Source organism: Corylus avellana, chromosome ca3 (genome assembly GCF_901000735.1).
Source record: "Corylus avellana chromosome ca3, CavTom2PMs-1.0".
Taxonomy (NCBI): Eukaryota; Viridiplantae; Streptophyta; class Magnoliopsida; order Fagales; family Betulaceae; genus Corylus; species Corylus avellana.
The window spans coordinates 3504807-3513998 of NC_081543.1; the positions used below are offsets into that span (position 1 = coordinate 3504807).

General features: G+C 34.4%; 1 protein-coding gene across 4 annotated transcripts; it reads right to left on the bottom strand.

Moving 5' to 3' along the window:
- Positions 1-3244: 3244 nt before the first annotated feature.
- On the bottom strand, positions 3245-6929 carry LOC132175847 (uncharacterized). Of its 4 annotated transcripts, none has more exons than XM_059587915.1 (7): positions 6648-6929; positions 6341-6533; positions 6111-6220; positions 5736-5814; positions 5567-5634; positions 4248-4314; positions 3245-3481 (listed from the first exon to the last, which is right to left on the bottom strand). In XM_059587915.1, exons 1-7 carry the CDS (start codon positions 6879-6881, stop codon positions 3369-3371), a joined length of 864 nt encoding a protein of 287 aa, XP_059443898.1. In that variant the 5' UTR covers positions 6882-6929; the 3' UTR covers positions 3245-3368. The 4 variants fall into 4 exon arrangements, 3 of the variants coding, with proteins under 3 accessions (XP_059443898.1, XP_059443899.1, XP_059443901.1); XM_059587916.1 differs by having other exon boundaries at positions 3245-3501; XR_009439464.1 differs by lacking the exon at positions 3245-3481 and adding an exon at positions 5162-5263.
- Positions 6930-9192: the final 2263 nt, after the last annotated feature.

Consider the following 9192-nt stretch of genomic DNA (forward strand, 5'->3'; position numbering starts at 1 on the left):
GATAGCATAGACCTCATTAAAGAATGATTCATACTCACTTATATATATATTTATATATATATATTCACCCAATAAAAGCAAATGATGATACTATGTTGGGGAATACAATTTACCCCTATGTGGGTAAGCAGTAAAACATGAGAAATCTCTTTAAGATTTAGCTTGTGTGGCACTTAACTTTCTCATGGTTATATCTAAAATTTAGAAATTAACATATAAGTTACACATTAGCTCCTAATCAACATGAAAATGTGGCATCACTTAACATTTTTGCTCATTTTCCTCGCCCTACATCATGAGTATTTTGAAAATTGTGAATACCTTCTTCATTATTGTGGCTTCTAAGCCCTCTTTTAGTTATAGTAGACGTTTTTCTAAACAGTTTATACACTGAATTATCTCAAGTATTGCTGTTTCAGATGACCTATTTCTCATTCCCCTTTTCTCCCTCTCCCACTTTGAATAGAAAAAAGAAATGGCCTCTTTCTTGGATTCCATGCTAATAAATTATTAGATTAAACCCTTTTATTTGACCCATGCCCCAAATGTTACTAGGTTTGTTTTTGCACTTAAGTGTGTGCATTGAGGTCTTTATTGGGCTGCCCACCCCCTTCTTTCGTATTTTCCTTTCTTTTCTTAAGGAAATTTCCCAACTATAAGATTGTTTGAACATTTTCTTGGGCTTAAGCCGAGTCAATATCAGATTCTTCAAGTGACTTGCAAGCCAAGTTTGATGAGATTTTCGAAGGAAACCAAGCAAGCCTAGGAATGTACTAATCGCCTCAATCGTTATAGCCCTAAATACAAATCGTTGCTTTCAATGATTATAACCCATATACATATAAATATAACAGCTTAATGCAAAAAAAAAGTGTTTTTTTTTTAAAAAAAAAAGAAAAAAAGAAAAAAGAAAATTGAAAACTGAAAATAGTTTTTGTTTTAATTAAAAACAAAAATGTTTCTAACACTGAAAAACTAAAAATATTTGGATGGAATGCTCAAAAAAATATGTCAGGGTGGACAAGATGATGATTAAAGATTAATTATAGACAGAAAATGTTAGAAATACTGCAGTTTTTACTACAAGTTTCTTACAAACTGATGTGACAATTCATAACTGGTTAAATGATTAAGAGTGCATGATTAACAAGTTAGCTACTAACTAATTAAAATTAACAAATAAATTTATTGTTTAATTATTTCATCTATTATGAACAGTTTGATGTTGGGGTAACTATTAAGTTTTTTATTATAAACTTATAAATGTTCAAGTTATTTTAAAGTCGGTATTTCATTCGGGTCCTTCTCAAATTATCCTAAAAATAAATAAATAAATAAATAAAATAAAATAAAATAAAAATAAAAACAACCAATAATGATTGCCATTTCATTCAACAGAAGTGAATCATCCAAGGATGTGGTCGGCAAAAACAAGAAGTAAATAAATCAGATAATTATTATACTACTCAAAAGGGTATTTGAAAGTTATCATCATGCACAGATACAAAAAAGAAGAAATGGTAAAAAAAAAAATAAAAAAAAGAAAGAAAGACTATAATAATAAGTAAACTTTATATGCCCATGAAAGAGCACTAAAAAACTCCCTCTTTTTTCTCTTAAACGACAAACCTTTAACATCCAACATCATATTGGAGAAGAAGAAAGTAGCCTGATTTAAGAAATGCTAAGAGTTAAGAGCTTACATCACACAAAGTATCTTCCTTAATACTTAAATATTATCTATGTACGACAAATATTAATTCTGCACGACATGAACGTGGCAGCCTTATGTTTAGCCATATACCCCAGAAATCTTAACCTTATGTGAAAAAAGAAAATTTAACTAATCGAAGTGGAGGGGAGTTAGGTAACAGTCATTGTTCCCATGCCACGCTATTCTAACCCAATTATTTTCTATGTTTTTCACAATCCACTTTTCTCAAAGATGAACAGTTAAAATATAACATAATGATTTTTGTTCATATCCTACTAGAAACCTACCTCCTCTAACTCGGATAATCTTGTGTCCATGTGTCTAACCCTGTGAAATTGCAGAATTATTAAACCTTTACTTTTAACCTAAGTTTGATATGAATATCCGTGAAGTCAAAGCTGCAAACAATCACATTTTTTCTAGTTGAAGTTTATATAAACAAATAATTGAACAAACAATTTAAGACGTGGACAAAGTTTTTCTCCTAATTGGATTAAAGGAAGTCTATTAAAAAATGAGAGAGAGAGATCGTGTTTTGTTGTATCTAACTGTGTATATGATGCTACGTTATTTAGAATTTTAATGACGTGACAGCATCTACATCATTAGATCTGTAAAATCTAATCTTCACCATGAAATAAATTTTCTACATTTCAACATATCCGTTCTTACTATATATATTGGTTTAAAACAAACCAAGAGGCTACCCCTAGACCTAGAATTTAGCACATCTAAGGTAAAGAGTAAAACAGCATGTTAAAGTCCTATCATCATCAGTATAAGTTAATCACACTTCCATAACTTGCATTTAATAAGTTGAAGTAGGTGACAATTGCTTTCAGTGATATACTTTGTAATATGAAGTGAAAAGTGTACTGATAGCTAACACCTGATTATTCCACCAGGCATATGTAATTTAAGTTTACTCACTACAACTTATAAAAAAATATATTTATAAACACCTTTATTAAGTAAAATAATTTAGTACATAAATTCCTTGATTACTTGAAAATTAATCCATAATATCAACAGATTCTTATTTCTTCCCTGACACGCATCACTTTTCACCCACTGAAATTCATATTCACAAGACATTTTTTGATGATATCGATCTGTTTACTTTCTGAATCTGCTGTACTGCTGACAGCAATTAGTGTCATAAAAGGCAACTTTCTTTCTTCTTTTTTTTTCATTTTTGTTATTAATTTTTTGTTTTACACCTTTCTTCAATGGCTTAGCCTCTTAGGCCACCTTTTTCATACAGAGAGCAGGATTACTCCAAATATGATCAGACAACTCCTCATCAAGCTTACCGAGTGCTTACTGCACACTCCATAAAAGCCCAAAAAAAAAAAAAAAAAAAAAACTCAATAATTTACTATCTAATTGTACAAGCGAGTTTATTGCTTGATTTAACTTCCACGTCTTGGAAACACCCCCCGTTTCCCCCCCTCCCCTCCCAGCCTCGACAAAAGCAACTAAAAATATAATGAATAAAGGATGCAAATTAAGCACAATCGGTCAGCCTGGTTGAATCAAAATGTAAGTTTGCTTTTGTTTAATGTTACATATCTTTATTTCCACTTGTGAGAAGTAGTATTTCAACGTACAAGTTGTCAATAAAGAAAACAGTAGAATGTGCATCCGAATTAATTTACAGTGGTGCTTTCGCAGGTGTACCTGGCTCACGAGGATACTTCCTTGGGGTGGGGTGATCTTTTAAGCATATGATGGCAGTTCGCTGTCCATATGGGCTGTGTGACTCCACTGAGCACATGGAAAGAATACTAATATCACTTTGATAAGGTATCATATCAACTGATCTTTAATGTAAGGTCATTCACACATTTAAAGATTTAAAGCTAAACCAAGAAATAACAGTGGGTCTATAGGCAGGTTTAGGCAGAGCAACATGCAATAATGTTTCCTCTCTTCTTTTTTCTTTCTTTTTGATGAATGCAACGTCCAATAGAGTTGACAGATCACATTGAAGTTAAAGTCATAGGCAGAAACAAAGAGCAAACATAAAAACAAAATGAACGTATGTGATAGCCCACAACTTCAAGCAAGTTATGCGACATTAAATTCCATTAAGGACAGATTATGGTTTCTTTATTTATTAAAACAAAACCACCAAATCGTACTAGAGTACAGTATGTCATGCTCATCATGCAGATTTTTCTATGCGCCTATGCAATCCCTAAATAATAGCCATTTTTTTAAGAAAAACAAGTGCAACTTCAATCATTCTTAATCCTATATTCTTAAAAATTAATCATGCGTACAGAAGGTAATATTGCATGATCTAAAACAGTTGACAAGGCATTTAGTTTGGTCAGCAGAATCTTGAAAGGGGAAACATTTCACCATGTCCCTTTACAATATACTAACCAAAAAAAAGAAGCCTTTATGGGGAAGAAAAAACCCTTGGAACCATGTCCAATTTCATATAAGGAATCATGTAAGACATGAGTGTGTTTCTAAATCATTATTATACACATGATATGTCAAATGGAATATATAATGAAAATACCTGAGCACAGTTGCAACACGGAAGCACCCATCATTTGAATAGCTCTTTCTGCGTTCTTGACTTCCGCCTGTCAAATGCACATTGAACAGTTTACACTGATGAAAAATATATGATAGAAAAAAAAAAAAAAAACAAAAACAAAAACAAACATACAAACTTATCACATTTACATTTTAAGGCAAAATTTCCCTTGAACACATTTCTAGATCCTAAATTGTCAAAATCCATCTCTTGCTTGCCCAGGGTGAATGAGCCTGGACCTAGACGTTGTACAAAGCAAATCATTACATTGCTATAATACAATGCAAATCAATTTTTCCCTCATTGCATTTTATATAATTTTATAGTAGTGTATTCGTAGAAACTCTTCAGGATTTTATAAAAGAAAAACCACTTCAATTTTTTGCTTGTATTCATGAAGATACATACAATATGCAGTTACTCCTTTGGAGATGATTGAACTAGGCCTTCAAAAGCCAGGTGAAAGAATTTCAGCCCTCCAAATTAGCTAACATCAGAATGTAACTTTTTATTGTGCAGAAAATTTTACATGTGTTTTGGAATTACATGGAAATAGGGGAACCCAAGGACTTCTAGATAAAACTTAATTCTTGCTTTGACTGTTAGTTTCACAACTGTTAATTCTGAGAGATGGTTTTCTAATATTTGGGTCAGGGACCTTGCCCTCTTTCATTTGATATATAGATAGGTCTTCTTGCTTTGCTTCGGCTTGATGCACATTGTATCCTTGATTCTTTTTCTCATTTCAAGTACTCTAGATCATCTTAGTACACCAGCAACAACCATGGTGATGACAATATATACCAACACGTGGAAACCACAGAAAATGGTTGGGTTTCTCCATCAGACCATTCACCAGTTCACTGACATTTTATTCTTCATAACAATCGTACCTCAAACTGTGTACAACAAAATTTCAGACTCCCACCTATTTTCCAGGCAAAATGTACTCCAACAAATTTAAGCTAGCAGCCCTGTACTGCCAAACTGTTTCCCTAGTACATGGAAATATACAAGAGAAACATTCAAAAGGAAATTCTCAAAACATCAGATAAGTTATGCAAAAGCCAAAACACTTCATATAACCGACTCATAAACATTATATACACGAGATATTTGATCCAGGGTCATTTGAATTCCCAACATAACATGGTATCTAAGGATATGATTTGATGTATACAGGCTTATGGGTAATTGGGACTTGGTGTGCTGGAGTCAGAAGGATGAAAACATGGACTCCAAATCTTCAGTACACAGATCAGGTCGTTGAATTCCATAAGTGAATGACAGATACATACCTGAGGATTATGACCCTTTGCAGCTACAAACAAACCACCAACACGAACCAGAGGAAGACAGTATTCAGCTGAAAATGAAGAAACCAGAGAGAAAACTTTAGCAGTAATGAGTCACTCGGAGTCTCAAAAATGCATAGAAGAAACCAAGATATGGAGTTTTCAAGATTACCTAAGACTCTCATTTCTGAAACTGCTCTTGCCACTGCTACATCAAATTTCTCTCTGAAGCAAAGATCCTGCCCCAAACTCTGTCCTATAACAAGGTTCGCAATGAGTAATGGAGCAAGAAAAATGTAACTGGAGAGCAAGATAAACAATGTACCCAGGTTGCGCATTTCGCTTTTAATGATATTTCGATTACTTACTAAAAAGAAAAGGAAGATAAACAATCCAAAGTTTCAGAAAGAAAGCAATCGAATATAGAAGAAAATCAATTTAATGCAAATTGCAAATGATACTCGCTATGCATAATATTCAAACGAAAACTAATCATTTACAAACAAACGTGAAAACATCGGACATGGAGGAAGAGAGAAAAAAATACCTCTGCTCTTCCTCTTATAACTTTGACATTAGATAATCCAGTAAGACCTATTGCATGCTCCAAGAAAACACACCTCTTGTTCATAGACTCCAACAGCGTGACCTTCCAATCTACCCATCCAAAACATGTTATCAGTTCCACAAGCAAAAACAAAAACAACAAATGAATTTCAATGATAAATCACAAGCCAAATCAATGTAGCATATAATAAGAACAATAAATCAACTCACCCGGGCAAGCAATAGCTAAAATCAATCCGGGAAGCCCCGCGCCACTTCCGACATCAACAAGGTTAATGTTTTTGATTGAGTTGTTACAGTGAGAGATATAAGAATTTGTTATAGGGGGTATAATTGCAAGTGAATCCTCAATGTGCCTTTCCATAACCTCGTTTACCTCTGTAACGGCAGTGAGATTCATTCTCTGCAAGTTGGAAACATGTAGTAACAGCAATTAGCTTATGAGAAAATAGCATTTATCAGTTTTCTCAGCAACCAAACAGGGCGTTAATTTAGAGAGAGCGAGAGAGAGAGAGACCTGGTTCCATTGGAGAAGAGTGTCGACGTAGAGATGGACCTGATCTTTTTGGTGGGAAGTTAGGGTTTCGAAATAGGAAGAAGAGCTAAGGGCACTAGTGGTGATTAGGGTTTGCGTGCCGATGATTCTGTGCGGGCAAGAAATAGTCGTTGGCGTTGAGTTCGGAAGGTGCTTGAAGAAATTCCCGCGAGAAAAATGAACGTTGGTAACAATGATGCTACGCCTAACTAACATCTTTTTCTCGCGCTCCTCAGTCTCTAGTCTCCGTCTCTCTGATCATTGGGTTGGGTTCCCTTTCAATAAAGGAGAAAGGAGACAGAGGGCTAAAAAGCTTCAATTTCGAGCCCAATAACCAAATGGTTGCTGCTGCCTGCTGGTATGTCATGGAAGCCCAACCTGCCAGAGGCAGAATAACTTAAAGTTTGGCCCAACTCACCACAAATTTTAAGCCTTGTGATGGCATTAGAGCACTAGAATTTGGACTAGACAAAGGCTTTTTTTAGCTAAAATTTGGCTAAAATTCATCCTATATTGAGCTCTATATCTACAATATATATATTTTTTTTTTTGGAGTTGCTATAATTGCTAGATAAATGTAGCTACCAACTGTTGTAAAGCCAAATAATTTTGTCCAATTTTTGTACTTTCTCTCCTATGCAACATGAGCACAATGGCATAGGTGCGCGGTGGCGGCGAGCACTGGGGATGACTTTCTTGGCTTTGCATGACGGACCAGGCTATCGATGTTCCTTAACAGGGTGAATTGAGTTTGGGCGTGGTTGAACTTCAAAGAGGGATAGTGGCAATCGAGTAGGGCAGCAACATGCGGCATGGTTCGTGAGAGAAGGAAGAGAGAGAAAAAGACAAGATAAAATAAAACATGAATAGAAAAGTATTAAAGATATTATAATTTAATAGAGTAGATAAAGATTTAGAGAGAGTGGTGTGTACAGTCTTTTTGAAAAGTTGGTAGTTGAAATAAGAAAATAAAAAAGTTAATTTTTAGCTAAAAGTTTTTTTTAGCTAATCCAATGCTAGGTCTAGCAGTTCTACTTCATCTCAACCACTCCCAACACACAACACACTTGGAAATACTTAAGAGGTCAAACACAATATAAGCACACAACACATACGAATATTGATACCACGTACATAAACATCTCATAAATATTTTACAAAGCTAATTAGACCTTATTACGTCAATTTTATAAAATATTTGTAGAAGACTAAAACCTTTTTACTTAATACATTCATTTGGAATCCTTAAAAGTCACAAACCATCCAAAGAGAAGCTATATATATATACAAGGATTACAACAAGACACAACTCATGTACACTGTTTGTTCAGTCTTGTTGCTTAGCTGTCTCTTCCCTTTGTTGTCTCATTAAAAGTTATGGGTGAAAAGGCGGTTGCAGTTAGCAGTCGACTTGAAGGGGGAGTTTCGGTGTTAATAGAAGGGGAGAAGAAGCAAGAGAAAGTGGCGAGGGAGAGAGAGAGAGTGGTGAGAGAAGGAGATTGTACCTCAACATTTTTCGTCCTGAAATCTGAAGCCATTCTTGCAAAGAAAGAAGCAATCGGTGTGGTTAATTATTTTTCCAAGCATTCACCTATTACATAGATGTGCGATTTGTAACTATGTCATTTCAAGTTAATATATATAATTTATTTTATATATAATAAAAATATATATTATATTTAAAAAAAAAAAACAGTTAGCGGTTTTCAAAAACTCACTAACCGCTTTTAAAAACGGTTAACGGTTATAGCGGTTAAGAAAACGGTTAGCAGTTATAGATTTTTATCCCTACTAACAGCAAGTTTACTGTTTCCCACACAATAATTAAATGCTATTGCACCAACCAAATTAAGGCTTGCTGCCCCAACAATCTATTTATTCACATCAGAATGCGAAGGACTAGACATGCATGCATGATGCAAGTCATTTGCATGTAACATTAATGTGACATTAATGGGAGATGAGGCAGGGATCGTACCCACGTTTGGAATCTTAGAGAGCTCCCACATCATTTGATAAGAGAATTTAGGAGAAAATGTCTTTTCAAAAAAATAAAAAAATAAAAAATAAAACTTCTTTTTTTTTTTTCTTTTTTTTTTTTTTAAGAAAGTGCATGTGTTGCATCTCGCTTTTGTTGTGTGTGTCTTATAATATCTTGAGAAGATAGATAGGTGGCGACGACCCACTTTCTTAATGTAATGATGATATGCAGATATTCGGAACCAAACAGGCCATAGTACTTATGGATAAAAAGCACTTTTCTCCTGTTGAGTCATAGGAGCCTCACTACCTAAACCCTGAGCATTTCGGTGGAGTCGCAGAAAGAGTTGATGCCTCATGGGTCCCATAATCCCAGCTCTCATGGCATGCAGCGGTTTTATTTTATAAAATTATTGTAGTAATCTATTCCACAGCCTCGGAGAGGAATCTCAAATGGAAACAGTAAGCTCAAGGAAAGCTGCTGGCGTTGTTGATGGTAGCAGCCCATAGTGGAATTTGTGAATGCAAAAGGCATCCAAAAGATTAT

Coding starts and splice junctions, on each gene's coding strand:
- LOC132175847 (XM_059587915.1), bottom strand. CDS start 6,881: ATGTTAGTTAGGCGTAGCATCATTGTTACCAACGTTCATTTTTCTCGC. Junction 4,315..5,566: donor CAAAGGGTCATAATCCTCAG/GTATGTATCTGT, acceptor TGCATTTGACAG/GCGGAAGTCAAGAACGCAGA. Junction 3,482..4,247: donor CGTGTTGCAACTGTGCTCAG/GTATTTTCATTA, acceptor CCATGTGCTCAG/TGGAGTCACACAGCCCATAT.